Source organism: Leucoraja erinacea, chromosome 5 (genome assembly GCF_028641065.1).
Source record: "Leucoraja erinacea ecotype New England chromosome 5, Leri_hhj_1, whole genome shotgun sequence".
Lineage (NCBI taxonomy): Eukaryota > Metazoa > Chordata > Chondrichthyes > Rajiformes > Rajidae > Leucoraja > Leucoraja erinaceus.
In genome coordinates this window covers 18,876,588-18,903,405 of record NC_073381.1, presented here as the reverse complement: position 1 = coordinate 18,903,405, position 26,818 = coordinate 18,876,588, and the positions used below count along the sequence as shown (strand labels likewise).

The 26,818-nt window shown below is 43.5% G+C and overlaps 1 protein-coding gene across 1 annotated transcript in view; it reads left to right on the top strand.

Moving 5' to 3' along the window:
- The first annotated feature begins 3,985 nt into the window (after positions 1–3,985).
- The window catches only part of nid1a (nidogen 1a), a 95,784-nt gene continuing 72,951 nt past the window's right edge, over positions 3,986–26,818 (top strand). Inside the window, exons 1-6 of the mRNA XM_055635170.1 lie at positions 3,986–4,253; positions 5,406–5,720; positions 16,827–17,068; positions 22,389–22,777; positions 24,069–24,218; positions 25,027–25,278. Coding sequence (XP_055491145.1) covers positions 4,038–4,253; positions 5,406–5,720; positions 16,827–17,068; positions 22,389–22,777; positions 24,069–24,218; positions 25,027–25,278 — 1,564 coding nt within the window. The 5' untranslated portion in view covers positions 3,986–4,037. The remainder of the gene's footprint in view (positions 4,254–5,405; positions 5,721–16,826; positions 17,069–22,388; positions 22,778–24,068; positions 24,219–25,026; positions 25,279–26,818) is intronic.

Sequence of the window (26,818 nt, the reverse complement as noted above, 5' to 3'; positions counted from 1 at the left end):
GCCACTAGGCCCCTCAAACCTGACATGCATTCAATATGATCATGGCTGATCTGACAAAGGTCTCATCCCCTCCACTGTATCTGTACCCCAAGGCCTTCAATTTCCAATCTTTCAAAAATCTATCCACCTCCTCTTCAAATACTTCCAATTATCTACCTTCCGCACCCTCCGAGGTAGAGAATTCCAGAAAAGAATTTCCCACACCTTTGAGTTTTAAATTGCCATCTCCTAATCTTGTAACTATGCTTTCTCACAAGCCTGCCTCTGATGTTCTTGAATAGATCTGTACAAGATTTATTTTTAAAGATGAAACAAAATCTGCAACTTTTCAAAATATTTGAACATCTGGCTGATAAATGTGAAGTTGGTACAATACTTGGCTCTGGAATTAATAAATGAGTATGAGGTGTTGAAATGAAGCTTGCTGTAAGATTAAAAGCAAAGAAAGCAATGATGGATGCAGTAAATTAAACTGAGATATTTTTCCCAACATGAAAAACTGAACTCAGGGGAAATGTTAAAAAGCACCATTAGGATTTTTGAAAAAGACAAATAGGAGTTTTATGCCACAGGCTAAATAATAATTTATCTGCAATAAATAAATGCTCAGTAGTCAGTTTAGTACAAATTCTTCACACCTAAAATATAGCCTTCGTTTCGGAACATTTATGTGAAATATGGGCAGGATTTTTATTTAGAAATGGTTTGGAGAAGCCATATAATTTCACAATTTAACTTGGTTAGATAATTATTACTTTAAAAATATATAATTTATATCTCAGGCTTATTGAATCAACGTGTACTAAGGCTTTACAACTGTAAAATAAAGTGTTTCTGGCATTTCAAACTAATTTGGTCACAGTTGCTCAGAAGAGATTGTCAGATTTTGAATTCTTACATAGGTCTATGTAAAATTATTTTTAATTTAATGATCACAAATTTATACACAACTGTGAACTAGCACAGCCAATGATTCCTGTAGAACATTGAATCTGAACCAGGCAACTGTCAAATTAGAAAATTGTAAAATAAAATAAAGATAGGCAAAAGGATTACGATTAATAGTGAGATAAGTCAAAGAAGTAAAACATAAATGATGCCACTTTTATTAATTTAGTTTACTATTATTGTCGTATGTAATTTAACCTTAAAATAAATGAGACTCTGCCCTTTGTGGGTTAATATTCTGTGCACGAGAGGGTGCTTGGTAATAATTAATATTTATCACATCATTAAGAAATCACTTAAACTGAAAAGGACAAATAATACCTTCTTGTACTGAGTTTAGTACGTCATGCACACACAAATTACGTCCCTCAGAGAGAAAGTTATGCAAAGCATCTCAAAGTGTAGAATATCTTAGACATCAACTTTCAGTGTTTGCCTATACACACACATAGCAGTTTTGTCTACTCATTAATTATGATGACCAATGATAACCTCACCTTAAAAATTACAGCATTGTCCAGCCAATGTTTTTTGTCTTTCTTGGGATGTGGACATTGGCTAACATCTTTTGCAAATCTTGGGAAAGTAGAATTGATTTTCTTCTTGAGCTACTGCTATCCACGCTGTGCTTCCTTGTAATTGCTAGGCCAATTCTGCAGATAGTTAAGAGTTAACAATATCAGTGTGGGATTGATTCATAGATTACAGGTATTCACTTTGCTCAACCTTCTGTACTTGTGTCTGACTTGATTGTTGTCATGTATTATCATTATCTGATTCAATTGGATTGCATGCAAACAAAAGCTTTTCTCTGGACCTCTGTATATGTGACAGTGATAAGCCTAAACCCATTTCCTGTCCTTCAATGTAGATCAAGTTTTTGATCCCAGCACCATCCTGTTCACCATCCTCTCTTAGGTGGCGACACCCTCGAGTGTGATGGGCAGAACTGACCGCTTACCATTGCTGGAGTGTTTTATAATAGAGGGCTGAGCTTCCCTTGCATTTGATCTCAGAGATACTATTTATGAAGCCAAAGATCTTCCATACTTTTCGAACAGTCCCTTCACCTTTTCCAACACCTTCACATCACTGTTCCTGCAACCGTCCTAATATTTTCTTGGTTGAATGATCGTCAGCTTGGGTCTTTGGACATTTTTCTATGTGAAGATGCACATTGCTGCTGTACACATTTCCACGTAGATCAATCCATTTTAAGATAAAAGTTAAGGGCAGCTTTTGTAGGGTTAGGTTTGAAACTCTTGATCCATGCAAATGATTTAGGAAAGGGAATCATATTTTAAAAAAGGGCAAATAACATACAATAAGTTTAATCGATTGATTTGATTGAAAGACACAGTGTGGAAACAGGGCCTTCAGTCCACCAAGTCCACGTCGACCATTGCGTACATGTTCACTCTAGCTTCAAGTGATTCCACCCTCTCATCCACTCCCTACATATCAAGGGCAATTTTACAGAGGCAATTAATCTACGAACCCCAATGTCTTTGGGATTTAGATCGTACAAAATAATTGGCACAATCATAGAGTGATATGCACGGAAACAGTTACACCACCATTTACACCAATTCTACAGTAATCCCACTATTATTCCCCCCACATTCCCATCAACAGGCGGTAATGGTGGAGCAGCGGTAGAGTTGCGCCCTTACTGTGAATGCAGTGCCGGAGTCCCGGGTTTGATTCCGACTACGGGTGCTGTCTTACGGAGTTTGTGCGTTCTCCCCGTGCCCTGCGTGGGTTTTCTCTGAGATCTTTGGTTTCCTCCCACACTCCAAAGACGTACAGGTTTGTAAGTTAATTGGCTTGGTAAATGTAAAAATTGTCTCTATTTTTAATGTGGGATAGTTTTAATGTGCGGGAATTGCTGGTCGGCGTGGACTCAGTGGGCCGAAGGGCCTGTTTCCACGCAGTATCTCTAAACAACTAAACTCCCCTCGAATTCCATCACTCATCTACAGACTAATGGCAGTGTAGTGGAAAATTAACCAGCCGACCCTCGTGTCCTTGGAATTTGGGAGGAAACTGGAGCATCCAGAGGAAACCCAAGCAATCTCAAGGAAAATGTATAAACCCCACACTGACAGAACCCCAAAGTCAAAATGGAACTCTGGTAGAATGAAGCAGCGGCTATACTATCCACATCAATATGATGTTGTGATAGAATTGCTTGAATAGAATGTCTAGGTTGGTGAATCTGTGGAATTAATTATCACAGAAAGCAGTGGAGGCCAAGTCAATGGATATTTTTAAAGCGGAGGTTGATAGATTCTTGATTTGTATGGGTGTCAGGGATTATGGAGAGAATGGGGTTGAGAGGGAAAGATAGATCAGCCATGATTGAATGGCGGAGTTGACTTGTTGGGCCGAATGGAAGTGGGTGGGGCCAGGGATCGCAGAGCTACCGCTGAAGCGGGGAGTGTGGGTGAAGCGGGGCCATGGCAAGCTTATGGGCGGCTTCGGCCTGACAGGTGGGATCGTCGCTGGGGTGAGCTCAACCATACAGCATGTAAACAGGCCCTTCGGCCCAACTTCCCACACCGCCCAACATGCCTCATCCACACTAGTCCCACCTGTCTACGTTTGACCCATATCCCCCTAAACCTGTCCTATCGATATACCTGTCCAAGTGTCTCTTAAATGTTAACATAGTACCTGCCTCCACGACCTCCTCCGGCAGCTAGTTCCAGTTACCTCCTCAGGTTGCTATGAAATAATTCCCCCCATAACCTTAAAAGCCCTGATTGAGAAACTCAACGGGGTTAGTCAGCATCTCTGGAGAACATGGATAGGTGATGTTTGGGGTGGGGTGTGGGGCCGATGCATGGGAGAGGGCGGCGCTGGACCAGGGGAGTGGGCGACGACGCTGGGTCAGTCAGTGGAGTGGCTTTGGGACGGCGTCAGGGGCGGGAGCTCAGCGCTGGGGCGGGGTGCAGGGAGGGCGGAGCCGGCACCGGGACCGCGGACTGGTCTGGGCGGCGCCGGGGGCGGAGACTGGGCTTGGGACTGGGGTCTGGGCGGAGTGGGGTAGTTTGTGAGGCGCACTCTGTGCGGGTCAGTTTGTGGACATGGTGCTGATGGGCTCGGGATCGCGATCTCTGCGGCTGCTGGCGCTGCTCCTGCTGCAGGCGGCCGGGCTCCGGGGTCTCTCCCCCGGGCAGCTGCTCCCTCACGGCGAGGACGCTGGGGACCAAGTGCTGAAGCCCGGGGACGATGTCTCCTCCGAGGCAGTGAGGTTGGCGCAGCCTCTGCATTTATTCGAGAAGACAGTGAAGAACTTGTACGTGAGTATCCGGCAGGTCGACGTGTTGCTGATCACCCGAAGGGAGCGAGCATCAAGTCTAATGGGGTCGACATGAGCAGGGGCTTCACCTCTCCTCAATCGCTGCCTCCGGCTTCTCCAGACAGCGAAACATTGCAATTTCAATTTACTTTGTTTCATTCTCAACCGTTAAGTTTTGAGCGAGCTTTTCGAAGGTCTAAACAAAGTTATGCACGATTTGTGTTGTTTTGCCTCATTGAAGTTGTTAGGGTAAATTCGCTGTATATCCCTTGCCACATATTCCCACAATAACATATTCCAGTGGAGGGGAAAAAATCTAAGCCGATTTGATTTTCTGTCACAATTAGCCACTTTTGTTCACCTAGTCACTCAATATTTTGATTAATACCGCCTGTTTCTTGGCTTTCGATTGATCCTGGTGGTCTATTTGTTACGTCTTCTAATCCGAGTTTCTTTCTTCGCGGGGACAAGTTTTTAAATCTTATAATTAGAGCCACCTCATTGAAATGAGGGAGCATTTTACCCTCCGGAGAGGGGGGAAATCTGAAACTCTTCATCTCGCAGAAGTTCAGACTGCAGGGGGTCAATTGAAACTGTCAAGACGAGTGACTGATGGATTTTTGATAGGTCGGGGTGGAGATGGAAATGCAAAGGTCAATGGGGTTAAGATCAGCCATGATCTTGTTAAATGATGGTGCAGTTCTCGATAAGCTAAATGGTTGTGGGGAGAGCTGATCAAAGTTAATTTTAAGTTATGAGAATCATAGATAAGGTAGACAAAACCCATTTTCCAGCGTGTATAGTCCAAGGGCATAGCTCCTTTGGTTAGACTGGAATTTGACATTGATCTGCAGAGCTGCCAGGGTTGGTGGTGGAAGCATGTATATTGTGGCATAAGAGGCTTTTAGATCGACAAATAAATATGGCATGGTGTGGATCACATGGAGAGAGAAGTGACTCTGGGAGTTTAATTTGGCATCATATCCAGCACAGACAATGTGAGCTAAAAGGCCTGTTCCTGTGCTGTACTGCTCTATTAATACATTATCTAAATTCTTACCAGCACTGTCGCTTGGAGGATTGGCAGTGAGGTGCTCACATTACAATTACTTTTTAATATTTTTTTATCTGATGCTTTATCTTATAACTCAAGGTGAACACAAATGGAATCATAGCTATCAGCAAGCCGCCAAAAGAGGTGGATTATGTCAGCACGTTCCCACCAAGGTTTGGAGCCGTTGCGCCATTTCTGGCTGACCTGGACACTTCTGATGGAGTGGGGAAGGTCTACTACAGGCAAGACTCCTCTCCACAAACCCTTCAACGTGTGGAATGGATGATAAACCAGGGCTTCAGCAACCTAAACTTCCAACCTGTTAACACTTTCATTGCCACCTGGGAGAACGTGAGTGCGCATGTGGAACCTCGGCGAGGAGACCTGCCACTGAATAATGACGCTGGGACTAAGGTGGGTGTTCAATGGAAATTTAAGATTTGGAAGAGTACTTCACTTTGAAGTCATTTTTTTGTTGAAAACGATGAAATTTATATTAATAACCCGCTTGGTTCATTCAGTTTAGAAATTCTTTTTATTCTAATGTCAGTGATTGGAAGGCTATCATCTTTGATGGGATGTATACCAAGGGCATTGTTTCATGCAGTTCCACCTTTAATCTATAAGTCTATCATCCTGGCTAACTTCTGCTGTTAATTGTTACAGTGGATGCCCGAGGCTAGGGAGGGGACAGTAAAAGTATGGACTTGCATTCCCGATGTCTGAAGGAGGGTCTTGACCCAAAATGTCACCCGTTCCTTCTGTCCAGACATGCTGCCTGTCCCGCTAAGTTACTCCAGAATTTTGTGTCGACAGTTTAATAATAATAATAATAAATTTTATTTATGGGCGCCTTTCAAGAGTCTCAAGGACACCTTACAAAAATTTAGCAGGTAGAGGAAAAATATGTAAGGGGAATGAAATAAATAGTAGAGACATGACTAGTACACAAAGTAAAGACAGAAAACAATTCAAAACACAATATGAGGCAATTAATGCACATATGGAAAGGGAGGGGGACGTGGGGCTAAGGATAGGCAGAGGTGAAGAGATGGGTCTTGAGGCGGGACTGGAAGATAGCGAGGGACACGGAATTGCGGATCAGTTGGGGGAGGGAGTTCCAGAGCCTGGGAGCTGCCCTGGAGAAGGCTCTGTCCCCAAAACTGCGAAGGTTGGACTTGTGGATGGAGAGGAGACCAGCTGATGTGGATCTGAGGGACCGTGAGGGTTGGTAGGGGGAGAGGAGGTCAGTGAGATATGGGGGGGGGGGCATATGGTGGAGGGCTTTGTAGGTGAGGATCAGGATTTTGTAGTTGATCCGGTGGGAGATGGGAAGCCAGTGAAGTTGTTTGAGGACTGGAGTGATGTGATGCCAGGATTTGGTGTGGGTGATGAGTCGGGCGGCTGCGTTCTGGACCAGTTGGAGTCGGTTGATGTAGGTGGAGCTGATGCCAAGGAGAAGTGAGTTGCAATAGTTTAAACCAGCATTCCTTTATTCCTGGGGTAATGAACCAGATTTGATAAGGGAACTCAAGGTAAAGGAAACATTAGGAGGTAGTGACCATAATAATAAGTTTTAATCTGCAATTTGAGGGGGAGAAGGTAAAATCAGAGGTGTCAGTATTGCAGTTGAACACAGGGGTCTATGGAGGCGTGATGATGGAGCTGGCCAAAGTTGACTGGAAAGGGACCCTAGCAGGGATGACGGTGGAACAGCATTGGCTGGAATTTCTGAGAATAATCCAGAAGATGCAGGATCATTTCATTCCAAAGTGGAGGAAAGATTCTAAAGGGGGTAAGAGGTGACCGTGGCTAACAAGGGAAGTCAAGGACAGTATAAAGCTAAAAGAGAAGACATATAACATAGCAAAGATGTGCGAGAAGCCAGAGGATTGGGAAACTTTTAAAGAACAACAGAAGGTAACTTAAAAGGCAATACGGGGAGAATAGCTGAAGTACGAGCTAGGTAAGCTAGCCAACAGTATAAAGGACGATAGTACAAGCTTCTTTAAGTATATGAATAGGAAAAGATTAGTTAAGACAAATGTGGATTCCTTGAAGACAGAAACGGGTGAATTCATTATGGTGAACAAAGAAATGGCAGACAAATTGAACAGATACTTTGGTTCTGTCTTCACTCAGGGAGCTCTGCAATCTCCCAGATGTACTAGTGGCAGACAATCTAGGAACTGAAGAAAATTCACATTAATCAGGAAATGGTGTTGGGTAGTCTTATGGGACTGAAGGCTAATAAATCCCCAGGGCTTAATTGTCTGCATCCCAAGGTACTCGAGGAAGTGGCTCTAGAAATTGTGGACGCATTGGTGATCATTTTCCAATGTTCTATAGATTCTTGATCAGTTCCTGTGGATTGGGTAGCTAATGTTATCCCACTTTTTAAATAAAGGAGGGAGAGAGAAAGCAGGGAATTATAGACCAGTTAGCCTGACATCGGTGATGGGGAAGATGCTGGAGTCAATTATTAAAGATGTAATAGCCGTGCATTTGGATAGCAGTAACAGGATCGATCCAAGTCAGCATGGATTTACGAAGGGGAAATCTTGCTTGACTAATCTTCCAGAATTTTTTGAGGATGTAACAAGTAAAATGGATATGGGAGAGCCAGTGGATGTACTGTATCTGGACTTTCAGAAAGCCTTTGATGAGGTCCCACACAGGAGATTAGTTAGCAAAACTAGAACATGGTATTGGGGGTAGAGTACTGGCATGGATAGAAAATTGGTTGGCAGGCAGGAAACAGAGAATAGGAATTAACAGGTCCCTTTCAGAATGGCAGGCAGTGACTTGTGGGGTGCCGCAAGGCTCGGTGCTGGGACCCTAGCTATTTACAATATATATTAATGATTTAGGTGAAGGAACATTAGCAAATTTGCAGATAATACAAAGCTGGGTGGCAGTGTGAACTGTGATGAGGGATCCAGGGTGACTCAGACAGGCTGGGTGAGTGGGCAGATACATGGCAGATGCAGTATAATGTGGATAAATGTGAAGTTATCCACTTTGGTGGCAAGAAGAAGAAGGCAGATTATTATCTGAATCGCGTCAGATAAGGAAATGGGGAAATGCAATGAAACCTGGGTGTCCTTGTACATCAGTCACTGAAAGTAAGCATGTGGGCGCAGCAGGCAGTAAAGAAAGCTAATGGCATTTTGACCTTCATAACGAGAGGATTTGAGTATAGGAGCAAATAGGTATTTCTGCTGTTGTACAGGGCCCTGGTGAGACCAAATCTGGAGTATTGTGTGTAGTTTTGGTCTCGTAATTTGAGGAAGGACATTCTTGCTATTGAGGGAGTGCAGCGTAGGTTCACAAGGTTAATTCCCGGGATGGCGGGACTGTCATATGATGAATGAATGGAACGACTGGGCTTGTATTCACTGGAATTTAAGATGAGAGGGGATCTAATAGAAACATATAAAATTATTAAGGGATTGAACACGCTAGATGCAGGAAACATGTTCCCGATGTTGGGGGAGTCCAGAACCAGGGGCCACAGTTTAAGAATAAGGGGGAGGCCATTTAGAACTGAGATGAGGAAAAACATTTTCACCCAGAGGTTTGTGAATTTGTGGAATTCTCTGCCTCAGAAGGCTGTGAAGGCTGATTCACTGAATGCATTCAAAAGAGGGTTAGATCGAGCTCTTAAGGCTAGCGGAATCGAGGGATATGGGGAGAAGGCAGGAACGGGGTACTGATTGTGAATGATTAGCCATGATCACATTGAATGGCGGTGCTGGCTTGAAGGGCTGAATGGCCTACTCCTGCACCTATTTTCTATGTATCTATGTAAGGTTACTGTCAGGACTTATTGAGTCCTCTTGCCCAATTAAGTAGCTTTGGACTTTGGCGAAGCATACATCAGGTGGTATAAAGCCCGACTTGCTCATGAGAGAGCTGTGCAAAGTCCACTCCTTCAAAAGGAGGAACAAGATGGTGGGTAATGACCTGAAGACGCAGGTTTTGAGTGAGACAAATCCACCAGTGTTGGTGAAGACACAACTCCTTCACTTGTCTGTTTAAGTGGGCCACTTTATTGTCATGAGAAACATTCAGATTTGGTAATTTCAAGGTGCAGGGAAGAGGTAAATGTTGGTTCACTCCAGCTGAATACTTAGGCTGGCTCTGGATTAAAAGAAATGTATTTTGTATCGAATATCCAGGCTATGAACTGCACTACCCTGGTACATTTTCCTGAAATTTGTCTGCTTGCATCTGACCTTTTCACACCTTACATTCACACTTCACACTTACATTATTTTTGTACCCTTCCTTATCTCTTGTTTCCCTCTCCCCTGACTGTCTGAAGAAGGATCTCGACCTGAAACGTCACCCATTCATTCCTTCTCTGAGAGATGTTGCCTGTCTCATTGAGTTACACAAATATTTTGTGTCTATCTTTGGTGTAAACATAGAAACATAGAAATTAGGTGCAGGAGTAGGCCATTCGGCCCTTCGAGCCTGCACCGCCATTCAATATGATCATGGCTGATCATCCAACTCAGTATCCCGTACCTGCCTTCTCTCCATACCCTCTGATCCCCTTAGCCACAAGGGCCACATCTAACTCCCTCTTAAGCCAATGAACTGGCCTCGACTACCCTCTGTGGCAGAGAGTTCCAGAGATTCACCACTCTCTGTGTGAAAAAAGTTCTTCTCATCTCGGTTTTAAAGGATTTCCCCCCTTATCTTTAAGCTGTGACCCCTTGTCCTGGACTTCCCCAACATCGGGAGCAATCTTCCTGCATCTAGCCTGTCCAACCCCTTAAGAATTTTGTAAGTTTCTATAAGATCCCCTATCAATCTACTAAATTCTAGAGAGTATAAACCAAGTCTATCCAGTCTTTCTTCATAAGACAGTCCTGACATCCCAGGAATCAGTCTGGTGAACCTTCTCTGCACTCCCTCTATGGCAATAATGTCCTTCCTCAGATTTGGAGACCAAAACTTTACGCAATACTCCAGCACCAGTTCTAGAACTCCAGTTCCTTCCAACCCTTGTAATCCTTGTTTGACTGGGATTGCTCTCTGAAAGGCACAAAAGGGTGCGAAAGGATATAATGGGAGTTTATTTGATGTTACAAAGTATTCTACAGCAATAAAACCTTCTGCAGTGTAATATAGGAAACGCAGTGGCCATTTTTTAACACTGTAAGACTGCAGAAACAGCAATATGTGATAATGGCTGGTAATCTATTTTAGTGATACTAGCAGAAGCCTGTATACAGTATGTTGATCAGGGCACTGAGGAGAATAGTTTTACTCCTTGTAAAGGGGCAGGCTGGCTGGCCTTGGTTTAACCTGGCCTCGGAAATTTAGGATTGCAGTGCAGCATCCCCTTCTGTATTGGTACCATCTGTTGTGGTTTCAATTGTGTGCTCTAAATCGTTTTCATATGGTTTCTGGCCGGGGAGATCCCAGCTGTCTGTAGTTGGAACCAGTTCCTGCTTTCTTCCAACTGTTAAGTGTTTGAATGTGTTTTATGATGCTGGGGATTGTTGCCTGCTGTCGATTTTCTGCTGACCTACGTTGATTTGGCCTTTAAATCCTTTGGCTTAAGTGTACTCTGTTTCTGCAACCTACTCCATCCTGTGAATCCTCTCAAAACTCTGCACTTCTCCAATTCTAGGCTCTTGTCTTTCCTTTGTCTAAACCGCCCTCCCAATGATGTTGCCTTGCGTCGGTTTTGCCCAACTCCTGTAATTAACTTGAGCTTCCTATTGGGATCATGCCCATCACAACCATCAGTCTTCAGGCAATTTGATTTGCCCCAAGTAATGCTTGGAAATACTGAGAGCACTGGATGCAGCAAAGGTCCAGGCAGCATCCCAACTGTTGTACTGCTGTCCTGAGCTCCAGAACTAGTTTCACCTCTGACCAAACTGTTCCACTAGAGTTATAACACGGATATCTCCCCAACAATGGATAATAGCCTAAAAAGACACAAAATGCTGGAGTAACTCAGTGGATCAGACAGCATCTATGAATTACATGGATAGGTGACGTTTTAGGTCAGGACCCTTCTTCTAAACAGATAATTTGCCTCGGTAAAGTGTCCCATGTACGAAGAGCAGGAAAAATCGAATTTGTCCAATTCCAATATTTATCTAATTAAATGAAGCTGCCGTCAAAGATGCTTTCAAGCAAATGTTACTCACCAGCATTTTGCACATCGTTACTCAGCTTGGATTTTGCCACTGTTATTTAGCTCCAGACCCCTTCGCAGGTTTGATCCAAAGATGGATCATGGGTTGGAGTTCCAATGGTAAAGTGAGAATGGTTGCCCCTTTCATTCAAGGCAGTATTTGCCCGAGAATGGCATCATGTATCCTGGTAAAGCCATTGGGTATCAGGAGGGATCATTCAGCTGTTGGCGTCGTACATTGTTCAAAGGTGGATGGTTGTGGATGAGAGAGAACAATCATCCCAAGACCAAGAGCACACCTGCAGTGACCTCTCCTTCCATCATGAGGGAAGATGTGGGAATTCTTGCGATGATTCGGATGCTCAATGCCATTTGCATCTCCTCAGCAAATGAAGCAGAGTATTCCTGAATGCAGCAATATCTAGACAACATTCTTGTTGAGCTGGTAAGTGTCAAGTAAGGTTTCCACCACAAAAATGTCAGACAGTGACCATCTCCAAGAATAATCCTGTGCCTACAACAGTGGATCAGAAGCTGGTTCTCCTGCTTTGTCCCTGACTAATTTCCTGACATCCCAAGGCTTTCCATTATCTCCAGAACACAAGCCATGAGTTTAATGGAACATGCTCCACTTACCTGGTGAATGCAGCTCCAACTACAATTGAAACTCAACACCATACAGGATTAATGTACCAGCTGATTGAAGCCATCTCTCAAATACCTATTCCCTCCATTGCCATGGAATAGCTGGAGTGTGTACCACCTCCTGCAGGATCCTGTCATGAAGCTTGACGCAATTCAGAGGAAGTTATTCTGGCCTGGAAGGATCAGGAGGCTGCAGTCCTTGTGCGGCCAAACTCAAGACCCGGACCAGCTGATTGCAGCTTCAAGGGGAGCCAGGCGAGCCTTTCTCCCCATGGCCAAACAAAGACCTGGCGGATCGCTGATTCAGAGGGAGCCCACTGATCGTTTTGTCTGGCAGCCTGGAAGGGGAAGCCCGCTGTGCTGGTCCCTGCTCATCTGCCGAAGACCAGGAGGATGGAACTGATGATGATGATGGCTGAGGAGTGAGATCAGTCGGAGAGGAGTGGGAACCAGGGTCTGGCCTACTAGGCCCTTGTGGTCCGCTATGGGAGGCTCCCCCAGGGAACAAAGGTGGACGGGCAAGGAGAGGGATGTGGTATCCAAGGGAAGAGATGGCTGGGGGCCCACAACAGGCTGGGACTTGCCTGGAACAGGCACAGCTCATAAGAACTGGAGCGTGGACTTTGAAAATGACATCAAAACATGCCTCTTTCATGTGGGCTCAGTAGACTATTTCTTTACACTTGATAATTGAGAATTGGGGTATTGAAATACTCTACTGGACTGTTTGCAAGTAAAAAAGAATTTCACTGCGTTCACACTTCACACATGTGACAGTAAAAGCACCATTGACCATTGCTTGATGGCAGTCTGTTACTCCCAACTCGGAGGATATACCATCAACAGAGTGCTCAGCCCACTCTTTTACCATCTCCTCAAACTGTGGCATCCACCACCGAGAGACAATGGTAGGGGGCACATGGGACCACCACCAGGTCTTGCACCATTCTGACGTACCTTGAACAGAAGGTCTGCGATGGTTTAGGAAGATAGCTCATTCATTATCTTCTTGAGGACAATCTGGGATGGGCAACGGATGCTGTTTGTCAGATCCAAGAAAAATAAATACATTAAAAAAATAAATTGGTGCCTTTCGGCCATTTGTCCCCTCTGGTCTGCTCTTTTGCCATCTACCCCACTGTTAGTTCATGGTGCTCCCGAGTGATGCCTTGAGATGCATCACCACATTGAAAAGCACTAGGTAAAATGTATTGAGCAAAACACAAACTGCTTACACAGTATAAGCTGCAATACTCTGTGAAGCATTATTCTCATATCTCTCTTAATAAAAACATGCTGCGATGGAAATGGATGGATAACGTTTTGGACTGGGACACTTATTTATACAACCCCGAGTTGGGACGTTTCTTCAGATTCAGAGGCTGAGGAAGGGTCCCGACCCAAATGTTGCCTGTTCATTTACAGAGAGGTTGAGAAGGTGTTTCTTCCCAGAGGCCATTCTCAAACTCCTATCTCACCAGGGACTAACTTTTACTGAACCACTCTACTGCTTTTTTTTTTTAATTTGCTGTTTTTCCCCCTTTTCCCTTCGCCCACAATATTTAATATGGAAAAGAATATGTGATTCTGTTACATTCTGTTTGTAGTTTGTTTGGTTGTTTGTTTGTTTGTCTTTTTGCACAAAGTCCGCGAGCATGGCCACTTTTCATTTCACTGCACATCTCGTATGTGTGCAGTGCATTCGGAAAGTATTCAGACTCCTTCACTTTTTCCACATTTTGTTACGTTACAGCCTTATTCTAAAATGGATTAATTTCATTTTTTTTATCAGCAATCTACACACAGTAGCCCACAATAATAAAGCGAAAACAAGTGTTTAGAAATTTTTGCAAAATAATTAAAAATAAATAACTGAAATATCACATTTACATAAGTATTCAGACCCTTTACTCAGTACTTTATTGAGGCACCTTTGGCAGTGATTACAACCTCAAGTCTTCTTGGGTATGACGCTACAAGTTTGGCACACCTGTATTTGGGTAATTTCTCCCATTCTTCTCTGCAGATCCGCTCAAGCTCTGTCAGGTTGGATGAGGAGTGTTGATACACAGCTATTTTCAGGTCTCTCCAGAGATATTCGGTCGGGCTCTGGCTGGGCCCCTTACGGACATTCACAGGCTTGTCACAAAGCCACTCTTGCATTGTCTTGGCTGTGTGCATAGGGTCGTTGTCTTGTTGGAAGGTGAACCTCCGCCCCAGTCTGGGGTCCTGAACGCTCTGGAGCAGGTTTTCATCAAGGATCTCTCTGTACTTTGCTCCGTTCATCTTTCCCTCGATCCTGACTAGTCTCCCAGTTCCTGCCGCTGAAAGAAATTCCCACAGCATGATGCTGCTACCACCATGCGTCACTGTAGGTATGGTATCGGCCAGTTGTTGAGTGGTGCCTGGTTTCCTCCAGACATTACACTTGGCATTCGGGCCAAATGGTTCAATCTTGGTTTCATCAGGCCAGGGAATCTTGTTTAGGTGCCTTTTGACAAACTCCAAGCGGGCTGTCATGTGCCTTTAACTGAGGAGTGGCTTCTCTCTGGCCACTCTACAATAAAGGCCTGATCGGTGGAGTGCTTCAAATATAGTTGTCCTTCTGGAAGTTTTCCCCCATCTCCACAGAGGAACTCTCGAGCTCTGTCAGAGTGACCATCGGTTCTTGGTCACCTCCCTGACCAAGGCCCTTCTCCCACGATTGCTCAGTTTGGCCGGGCGGCCAGCTCTATGAAGAGTCCTGGTGGTTTCAAAGTTCTATTGAAGAATGACGGAGGCCACTGTGCTCTTTGGGACCTGCGCTGCTGCAAAAAATGTTTTATACCCTTCCTCAGATCTGTGTCTCAACACAATCCTGTATCGGAGGTCTACAGACAATTCCTTCGTCTTCATGGCTTGTTTTTTGCTCTGACATACACTGTCAACTGTAGACAGGTGTGTGCCTTTCCAAATCTTGTACAATGGATTTAATTTACCACGTGGTCTCCAGTGAAGTTGTAGAAACATCTCAAGGATAATCAATGGAAACAGGATGCACCGAAGCTCAATTTTGAGAGTCACAGCCAAGGGTCTGAATACTTACGTAAATGTGATATTTCAGTTATTTATTTTTAATTATTTTGCAAAAATTACCAAACACCTGTTTTCGCTTTTATATTATGAGGTATTGTGCGTAGATTGATGATTAAAAAAATGAATAATCAATTTTAGAATAAGGCTGTAATGTAACAAAATGTGGAAAAAGTGAAGGGGTCTGAATACTTTCTCAATGCACTGTATGTGACGAATAAACTTGACTTGACTACTCCACACATGCTGTCAAACCCGCTGAGTTCCTCCAGCACTCTTTGTTTTGCTCAAGATTCCAGTATCTGCAATTCCTTGTGTCTCCATGTAAAATACATTGTCTGGTTTAAAAATGTCCTTTTAGATAATTCATACGGGCCTCTCCGTGGCACCAGTCCAGCATGTTTTTATTCAGAGAGATATGAGAATAATGCTTCACAGAGTATTGCAGCTTATACTGAATGCGCAAGCTGTTCAACATTTGCACAAAATGTTCTTCTTCCTACTCATTTTTTCTGCCACCATCTGCTCACTTCCTGCACCCCCCCCCCCCAAAGAAAACTTCTCTGCCTTAAATAACACCCTTAGGAAAGAATCTTGAGAACCAAAATCCGTGGACAGCTGTGAACTTTAAATTCGTAACCCTCGCATCACCTCTAGCCATTTGCTTTTACACAGAATACTGCCATGAGTTACAAATGTTTTCAGATCATTTCTGAACCGAATCCCACAAAAAGATATATACTGTAGATATCTTATTTCCAACTTGTTTATACCTTTTTCCCACGGAAGTTGACTTATTTACAACTTGTTTGTACTTTTTATTCACAGAACAACCTAATAAATGTAAAGGACAGCACTGTGGTGCAGTGGGAGCTCTGCTGTCCCACGGCGCCAGAGACCTGGGTTTGATCCTGTCCTTGGGTGCTGTCTGTGTGGAATTTCCCTGTGACCACATTTGGTTTCCTCCGGGTGTTCCGGTTTACTCCCACATCAAAAAGATGTGCAGGTTAATTGACCTCAGTAAATTGCCTCTAGTGTGTAGGCAGTGGATGCGATAACATGGAACTAGTGCGAACGGGTGATCGATAATTGGCGTGGACTCGGTCAGCCGAAGGACCCATTTCTGTGCTGTATCTCAAGATTAAACAAAAGTAAACAACAATGTGTATGTGTGTGTAAATGTGTTGGGGCACTTTACAAAAGGATAAACTGAAAAGGTTTGGTTGTGAATATCTTCTAACATCAGGATGTCCCATTAAACAACCAATGAAGACGTATTGAAATTTGTGGACAGCAATCGTAGGTAGCCATGCGCTAAGTGACCAGGTAAATCTATTCGGTTGTAGCTTAATGGATACATATTGGCCATGACACTGGGCTTAACCGTGCTACCCTCTGGAATGGTTCCACAGGGAGCAGGTAAGCTTCGGCGTAAGATCCCATTTGAAAGATGGCATCTTTGACTGGGTGACAATCCCTTTGTTCTGCAGCAACATGAATTAGTACATTCAATCTTTGAAGTAGGACTTGTATGTGATTCCATCCTATTCAGGTCAGAGAATCGTCAAAGCTTTTTGTTGTAGATTCCTGTTTGTGTATTGATATATTAATGAGGTTTTTTGTTTTTTTTATGTTGTTAGAGAAACACCTTCCAAGTAGTTTTGGCTTCTGATGAATCCAGTTCCTACGCTGTTCTTCTGTACCCTGAAGGTGGTTTGCAGTTTTACAGCACGCAACCCAAAACGCTTAATAACATTGGCTTGGAGCTACCAGCTCGAGTGGGCTTTAGCAGTGGAGAAAGGAGTTTCATTCTCTTTACCCTGGAGGGCTCATCCTATGCTGTGACATCTGGCAGCGAAGAATCTGTTCAAAACCTTCACCAGTAAGCATAATTACTATTTCCTAATCTGAAACGTATCCGTTGATCTTTCTGATTAAATATTTGGAAAGGGAAAGCATCAGCAGGGAAAATGATAACTATTCTGTAACTTCTAAAGAGCTAGTGCGGGGTTATTGGGTGATGGGTCTGTAGTTATATTCAATATTTTTAGCTTGTGCTTTTTCTTTACTTATAAATGATGCTGTTAAATGATGAAGTAGAAATGTTCCTGTTCCTATTTGTGAAGTTTGCTGAACATTATTTAAATCTTAAAAAAAAGATGTAACTCGGCTGGTCAGGTGGTTTTGGAACGTTTTGGGTTTGGACCTTTCTTCAGTCTGATTGTGCTGGGGAAGGGAGAAATCAGGAAGATTGTGGGGCAAGGACAAAGCCCGACAAGTAACAGGTGGGTGGGGGGGGGGGGGGAGGTTTTAATAGGCAGATATGTTGGACAGAGACAAGGTCATTAAGTGTAAGATAAGGATCGAAAAGGTGTGACGTGGAGGCGGAGGAAGGAACATAGATAGAAGGAGATGTGAGGGAGGAAGAAGGGGTGAATGTGTGTGAATTATTTAAATCTTGTTTGCTGTCTAGCATATAAGGGTAATGAGACGCTGGCTGGGGCTGGAAGCAGATGATAAAGGATGAATCCAACTGAGGTGTTATATCACTATTTTAAAGATACATTTTATTCCGAATAAATATATATACAAAATATATTTAAAAAATTCTTAGTGCCTATAAATTCAATATTGCTGATATTGTACCCAGTAGTGCTGACACTTCTGGTTTCCTTTCAACATCACACCACTGGCACTCATCTGCCCTCCTGGGTTAATGTCACTCCCTTGTTTGAGGGGTGTTCCCACTGGACTCCAGCTGAGGTGTAAATGATGTTTAAAAGATGAGGGAGATGGAAAAACTTATCCTTCAGGTGTGGAATCCCAGAATGAGGGGGGTATTGCCTTAAAATTAGGCTGATATTTGGAATCGCTTCACACTGGAAATATGGGATACTTTTCCCCCATGAAACTATTGAGGCTTGGGTTGGGCTGGGGAGGGTGCAAGCAATGTACGGCGAGAGACAAAACTGAGAATTTTTCTTAGCAAAGGACATTATCTGCTGGAAGACCAGGTAGTCATGACGGAGCACTCCCTTTTCTGATTGAACGATAGAATAGGCTTGAGGGGTCATAGGTCTCATTATATTTACTATTTATACTAGACCACATTTTTTGTGTAATAAACCTTTCCAACAGAATTCCTGCATATCCTGTGCATGTTTGTTTATATTGGCAATTTTCCATGGGTTAGCTAAGCTTGTGAATATGGATAGCTATTGTTATGTAATGTATATGCAGCTGTGATGCATAGAAAAGATACAGCCATGCTGCCCAGCTGCTTAATTCATTATTTCAATAGGAATTGTATGTTTCCCACAGGGACATTTCCAAGGATGTTTGTGTGATCCTGCAAAATGTATGATAAGATTGAGTAATAATACTATCTATAGTATAATAGATTACGCTTTTTTTGCTGATAGTTGACCGTTCCAAATTTGCAGAAAAGCGAACACTTGTGAATGTGTTGGGGTAAAGACTAAAATTATATTGTAAGGACATTTGTACATTGTTTTAAAGTTGAGTACAATTTTTGATGCTTTTCTTGTGGGTGAATATACTGGATAGAGAAAATCTTGTTACTGCATTGATATCACTAATTGGAAGCTGTTCCAAGTTTCTTTTCGCTACAAATAGGAGATATTTTCTTCAAATCTCTGCTTCCTGCTATTAAAACCATTTCCTCTACCCTGAAAGCGGTTGTAAATCCGTTGTTTAAAAAAAAAACCCACTAATTAGCTTCAAGTTTGTGATTCAGCGGTATTGCAATTGTGGGTTTCCATAGATTTCTGATAACTACCATCAGAAGCTGGTTCAACCGCAAAGATGATAATTGACTTGGGTCTCATATTTGTTGAGCTGTCCACAGCCACCACTATTATACATCTTTTAGCAAACACCAGCAAAATACCACGATGAAAGAAGAGATGAAGGTCAAATGGAAACCACGATATTGTAGGCTGGAGGGTGAAACAGTGGTGCAGCTGGTACAGCTGCTGCCTCACAGTGCCAGAGACCTGGTTTGATCCTGGCCTCAGGTGCTGTCCATGTGGAATTTCCAAGTTCTCTTGCAGCTGTGTGGGCTTCCTCTGGGTGCTCCAGTTTCGTCCCGTATCCCAAAGACGTGAGGTTCAGTAGGATTATTGGCCTCTAAAATTGTCCCCGATGTGTTCGGAGTGGATGAGAAAGTGGGATAACAGAACTAGTGTAAACGGGTAATCTATGGTTAGCGTGGATTTGGTGGGCCTGCTTCCATGATGTATCTCTAATCTAATCTAAACTAAACAATACTACATAGAGAATAAAATCCAGGATGTAAAAATTGAATATGAAGAGGTTGGAAATGAAAATAAAATAAAATATAAATATCTAACAGAAATATCATATCTGAGAGAAAACCACCAAGAAATGCACAAACTAATGAATAACAGCAACATGGTGGAAGTATTGATTGATTTTGCTTCTGTACTTACCACAATGTGTAAAAAGGTGGTCATGACATTCAAAAATGAAATCATGAAAGATATAGACATTTAGTGAGGTGGGGTGAGAGAGATAACTAATATGCAAATCTGCATACATTACCTCATTTGGATGCATGTATTGAAAGTTAGGGAAAAGAACACAGTGGGGAATATTGTCAGGGCTAGTTAGTTAGCAAATGTGATTGTTGTATCTAACAAAGCAGGCAGAGCAAACTCGGGTAACCATTGGTCAATCAGGTTAACATTGGTGGTTGGAGAGATGATAGAAACATAGAAACTAGGTGCAGGAGTAGGCCATTCGGCCCTTTGAGCCTGCACCACCATTCAATATGATCATGGCTGATCATCCAACTCAGTATCCCGTACCTGGCTTCTCTCCATACCCTCTGATCCCTTTAGCCACAAGGGCCACATCTAACTCCCTCTTAAATATAGCCAATGAACTGGCCTCAACTACCTTCTGTGGCAGAATTCCAGAGATTCACCACTCTCTGTGTGGAAAATGTTTTTCTCATCTCGGTCCTAAAAGATTTCCCCCCTTATCCTTAAACTGTGACTCCTTGTTCTGGACTTCCCCAACATCGGGAACAATCTTCCTGCATCTAGCCTGTCCAACCCCTTAAGAATTTTGTATGTTTCTATAAGATCCCCTCTCAATCTTCTAAACTCAAGCGAGTACAAGGCGAGTCTATCCAGTCTTTCTTCATATGAAAGTCCTGACATCCCATGATAGCTTCTTTAAACAGAGATGTAATAGAAAAATATAATGAGACCAGTCGCTTTGTTTCAAAAGGAAAGGTATTGCTTCACTGATCTTCGTCAGTTCTTTAAAGAATAGGGTAGGCTGGTGTATTAGGCCAAATGTAGTTAGACATCCATAGGACATAACTAAGAACAGCACGGAGAAGCGAGGAACTGTAGATGTTGGTTCGCAAGAAAGGACACATAGTGCTGGTGTAACTCAGCGGCAAGTTACTGCAGTGCTTTGTGTTATAGCTTGGAGAATCAGAGTAATGCAACTGATGTGGAGTTGATTACAAAGCAGGATCCATTGGGTGGGGGGTAGGGGGTGTTAAGCATGGCTACTCAGACTGATGAAAGGTAGCAAGTGTTGTTCACACATGGAATGCAGCTAGGACCACCTACGTTCACTGTTCACATTATTGATTAGGATTTGTGAATTGGAAGTAGCATTAGCTGTGTTTATGCATGCAGCAGAGAAAATTGCTCAAATGCAAAAAAAAAAGTAGCAATTGCATTTGTAAAACTTGGCCTTTAACTTGTATCTCCCAAGCCCTGACAGACACTTCTTACCAGTTGATATCTGGGGTGGTGTCAACAGGAAAAGGAGGAGGCAATAATGGGAGAAGGAAGTGGTCCCGTCCCCATTGTAGAAGTGTACCCGCTTCTTAACTTCTTGGCTTAACGTGATTATTTCTCATGTAATTTTAGCCGAGCGTCTGAGCGCATGTCATGTACACTTTCACAGCAATTATTTTAATTGTGTGAGAACTACTCTTTCATGTAAACATTGCGAATCTAAAATAATTAAACTTCATTAGAAAGAAAGATTAAAAGATTGTATTAAATTCCGGTCAAAACCCAGAACCTGAGACTGGGCTTTTCCCAGATAGCAGTTTTGAAGGCAGTTGTGCCATCTGAAGCAGGACGTACTGTTACTAAGATAACATTTGATACTACATTGCAATGTATGAATATTGATGAGAATATTCGGGGAAACAATAATAATGTACCAGCACCAACAATTAGTAGGTTATTTCAATATGCAATTTGGAAGAAAGAATAAGTAGACCACCTACTGATTGGATTAAATGAATTTTTTTTTTTTCCCACTCTCAAAGATTGCCTGGCATACTTAAATTTTAGTTTGTTGGAAGCATGCCCCATAATCGGCTTGTACTCGCTAGAATTTAGAAGATTGAGGGGGGATCTTATAGAAACTTGCAAAATTCTTAAGGGGTTGGACAGGCTAGATGCAGGAAGATTGTTCCCGATGTTGGGGAAGTCCAGAACAAGGAGTCACAGTTTAAGGATAAGGGGGAAAATCTTTTAGGACCGAGATGAGAAAAACATTTTTCACACAGAGAGTGGTGAATCAGTGGAATTCTCTGCCACAGAAGGTAGTTGAGGCCTTCATTGGCTATATTTAAGAGGGTTAGGTGTGGCCCTTGTGGCTAAAGGGATCAGGGGATATGCAGAGAAGCCAGGTATGGGATACTGAGTTGGGTGATCAGCCATGATCATATTGAATGGCGGTGCAGGCTCAAAGGGCCGAATGGCCTCCTCCTGCACCTATTTTCTATGTTTCTATAATGGATTTTGAAGAAAAAAATGTCAGTTGGTGTGAGAAGAAAAATAATCATAGGGAGACAGGTGGAGAGGCAGCACAAGGTCCTTGCTTAGGGGGAAGGAGTTGACTGGTCAACATCTGTGCTCTGTATTTCTAATACTAGAAACATAAAGGGTAAGACTACAACATGTAATTACTTTGACTGTTCTTCCCTTTAATATTAGTATTGTGCTTATGGTAATTAAACAGTTTACTGGAAAACAACCAATAATGCTGTTTTTAATTGAGCAATTGATTTTTTTATTGTCCTCTAGCTAGTTTGGGTTAATATGTTGCTTGCTTCTTTCAAAGTTAAAAACAAAATGTGCTTTGTTTCTATTAAGTTTGCCCAAAATTTGTATCCATAGAGATGATAATTCTGGAGAACGAGGAGTTTGGATCTTCCATCTGGGGAGTTACTCTAACCACACCATCCTACCTGCCAGTGGTGGCACACTACGTCTCGATGACCCCGTCCCAAACACTTTTAGTACTCATTCAACTATGGACCACCAGAATTCTTTTCTGGATATAATTGAGAATGGCGCAGACCTGAATTATGATTCCACTGAAGAAGAACAGAAAGTCAAAACCATGGTAGCCTACAAGCCCACGTCGGAGCAGAATCCAGAAGAGTCTCACATTGTGGACCAAGTTCCAGTTGTGGCCGTGAACCCTGTCCAATACCGCCGTCCACAATATCCCCATCATAGTGTTCTGTTGGATACAGATTTGGATCTGGAAGTGACTGGAAATGGTATGAGAATATTGGCAAGAGTTCCATTAATTAATTTTACAAACATTTCAAGATCCTTTGTTAGACAACTGTATTTGTTGTAATTGGCAATTAGGTGAGTTTATGGCATTTGCCAATGTTAGTGTGTAAAACAAAGTATTGCACCTTGTGATAAATGAGTGAGATCAGTAGTGGACTGGGTCTAAAAATATTGGTTGCCAGGAGACAAAGGGGGCCCACTTAATGTAGGGGGGCCACTTCACCAGGGGCCCAAGCTGACACCCTGGTCAGTCCGCCACTGAGTGAGATATTGTGAGATTACATTTCGGCTCACGGCCCTTCAGGCTGCAGTAGGTTCCCGACCCAAAATGTTGCCTGCCCATTTCCCTCCACAGATGCTGCCTGTCCCATTGCGTTCTTAGAAACATAGGAAATAGGTGCAGGAGTAGGCCATTCGGCCCTTCGAGCCTGCACCGCCATTCAATATGATTATGGCTGATCATCCAACTCAGTATCCTGTACCTGCCTTCTCTCCATACCTCCTGATCCCTTTAGCCACAAGGGCCACATCTAACTCCCTCTTAAATATAGCCAATGAACTGGCCTCAACTACCTTCTGTGGCAGAGAGTTCGAGAGATTCACCACTCTCTGTGTAAAAAATGTTTTTCTCATCTCGGTCCTATTTCTTTGATTTTTGCTCAAGATTCCAGCATCTGCAGCCTCTTGTGTCTCCTCCTGGTTCTCCATTAACATTGCAAGAAACAAAAACAAATGCTCTGATCCATCCTATTGCATAAAATAAGTTGTTAGGGCAAACAATTCATAGCAGGACCTTTTAAATTAGATTGTTCTAATTCCTGACTTAAAATTCAACATCTATGTCCAGAAGAGCCGTAGTGAAACTGGAATCCTGCAATACTTGTTAAAGGGGTTTTAAATGTTAAGAGTATTGGGACAAGATTTCCCAATTAGAGTCATGTTGCTCTCGAGAACTTCATTCAGCAGTGGTTGGTGGTGACTGGAAGTTGAATTGTCTGGAAAGTTCAGCCACTGTAACAAGTTGAATCCTTTGAGGGTTGCACAGTGAGGCAGCGGGAGTTGCTGCCTTTACAACGCCAGAGACCTGTTCGATCTAGTCTATGGGTTCCATGTAAGGAGTTTGTACATTCTCTCCTGTGACCTGCGTGGGTTTTCACCGGGATCTCCAGCTTTCTCCCACACTCCAAAGACATACAGGTTTGAAGGCTTGGTAAAATTGTAAATTATTCCCAGCGTGTATATCTCTAAAGCTTCTCTTTCCATTTCTGCCAGTTTTTACGTACAATACAGAGAGGCAGCTGAGGTGCAGCAACAATCATCACGTCTGCTCCGCTCATGGCCAATGCAGAGACCACGCTGCGGGCTTCTGTTGCCGTTGCAATCCTGGCTATTATGGCAATGGCAAACAGTGCGTCTCAGAGGGTGAGTATTCTCACATTACTTCCTCCAACTGGATCTCTGTGCAGGGTGGGGAACGGTCATTTTGTTTGATTTATGACTTAATCCGAGAGGTGCTGGTTCATTATTTTGAAATTAGGAAGATTATTACAAGGTGATATCTTGGTTGAGAACTCAATTCACACTTGAGAACCCAAGACAGGCTGACACAGGGTGTCTGATTATAATGGAATATGGCATCCATATTTAACCTTGCTAAACAAAATCATCATTTTTAGTCTTAAATTCTATTTGTCTCCAGACGTTCTTTTGTGGGAGGGATTTGAATCTAATCTTGCATGATATGATGTCCACCGTGCATGTTCCAACAAGGATCATAGGACAATATAGGGTCATAGAGTCTTACAGCATCAACCTTCCGCCCAACTTGCCCACGCCCACGCTGACCAACATGCCTCATCTACACTAATCTCAGCTGGCCTCGTTTGGCCCATGTCCCGCTAAACCTATCCTATCCTCTGCTTCCTTCCGTGAAGCCAATTTTCCATCCATTCAGCTATCTCTCCTTGGATCACATGCGATCTAAGATTGGGAGGAGAATGCTCTGGATTACAATGTTGCTGCCATTTTTTCCCCCCCATCACTGCAGCCCCCTCCCCACTACCTAATATAGATTCATTTGCACCAGGCCATAAGCTGTTTCCCTTCACACACCCGCTGATGATAATTTAACCATCGGAATCATTTAAAAATAAATCTCCTTTAAGTTCTTCAGTCAAATAAATTCAAGAGCATGGTGTCCTACAGATTCCTTTTTGTTTTGCATTATCAGGGACCCCACAGCGTGTGAACGGGAAGGTGAATGGAAAGATCTTTGTGGGAACCAACCCGGTGCCTGTCCAGTTTGAGGACATCGACCTTCATTCGTATGTGGTGGTTAACGATGGGCGATCGTACACGGCAATAAGCAGAATCCCCGCAGCCGTGGGATGGTCGCTTTTACCACTGTCCTCAGTTGGAAGTATAATTGGATGGATGTTTGCTTTGGAGCAACCTGACTATGAAAATGGATTCAGTATTGTTGGTAAGTCGTTTCTGTAGCTGTAGATGTCTGTGAGAAATAATTTATTTTCATTGCACCACCATTGGCAACTGTGCCTTCAGCTCTCCAGGCTCAGGAATCTCCAACCTAAATATCTCTACCGCTACCGGCTCTTACTATTTACCATCTATATCATATCATATACCGATTAAAAGTCTGATCTTGTATGTCTGTGTATTTGTCCGTGTGTTTATTTGTTTGTGTGTGACAGAACTTTGAATTTAAAAACGACTGCCTTTCGCTGATGATGTCACAATGGGTCTGCTCCGCGCACCGTTCTTCCACGCACTGCGAGTGACGTCACCCACATCCCCTCCGCGGTTATTCAAAAGGCGCAGAATAAACGAGCAAGTCGGGGCCCTGTACTGGAGCCGCCGAGCTCTCGGTCCACGGGTCGTTGTCTCAGGTCGAACCCCGTCCGCGACCCCCTGCCCCCGACCCCCTCTCTCTCCCCTGCCCCTCCCCCCCGCCCCCCTCTCCCTGCCCCTCCCTGCCCCCCCTCCCCTGCCCTCTCCCTGCCTGCCCCCCCCCCCCCCTGCCCCCCCCCCCCCCGCCCCCTCCCCCTGCCCCCTCCCCCCCCCCCCCCCTTTGCCCCATCCCCCACGCCCCCTCCCCCCCCCCCCCCCCTCTCCCTGAGACGTTTGCTGCGCATTCAGACGCTGCACATGCCCGTCGAGGCGATGCGTACGGCGACGAGGCGGCTGAGGGCCGGCAGGCCGCTGCCGCGTGGAATTTTTGAACACGGTCAGCGATCAAAGTGGGACTGGCCCCGCGAGGCCGTACGGCTCAAGCGACCATGTTGGGTCGCGCTTGCCGCATGGAGTCGCATGCTCGTGGAACAGGCCCTTAACGCTACCTCTTATATCTCTATTATAACGCTACCTCTCATTAGTTACACTATAACGGTATGTGTTATAGCTACATTATAACATTGCCTCTTGTATTGTCTTTATATTCCTACCTTTTACTTCCACTATACTATAACATTACCTTATACCGGAGTTGCGTTATTATGCCACCCTCTTCTAGCTCCATTATAACGCTACCTGTAAGAGCTCCGTGTCAATTTTGCTTGATTTAACTCTTATGAACTGCCCCAGGATGCTTAACTACATTAAAAAACTGCTCAAGAATAGATTTTCTTTAGTTTTTGATTGTTGCGATATAATTTGGTTACCTAATTAGGTGTCTTGTGCATGAACAGGACTAAGTCAATTGGGCAGCACAGTGGTGCAGTTGGTAGAGACGCTGCCAGGAAAATAATGCAAAGGTTGTGAACTTTCGAAGAGGCCAGTCTGGAATTAGGCAGACGATAGACAATATATATGGTGGGGATGTATCCAACCTTGTCGGTGATCCAGATATCAATGATGAATTATAAGTTGGTGCAAGTTCAGGGAATGAGTTTAAAATACTCATTGATACCGATGTGTTTTGTTTAATCTGATGTCTATATTAATCCAAGTTCCTAATGTTGAATATTGGTGTATGTAGCAGATGTTCCCAGAGAAGTTACTGAATT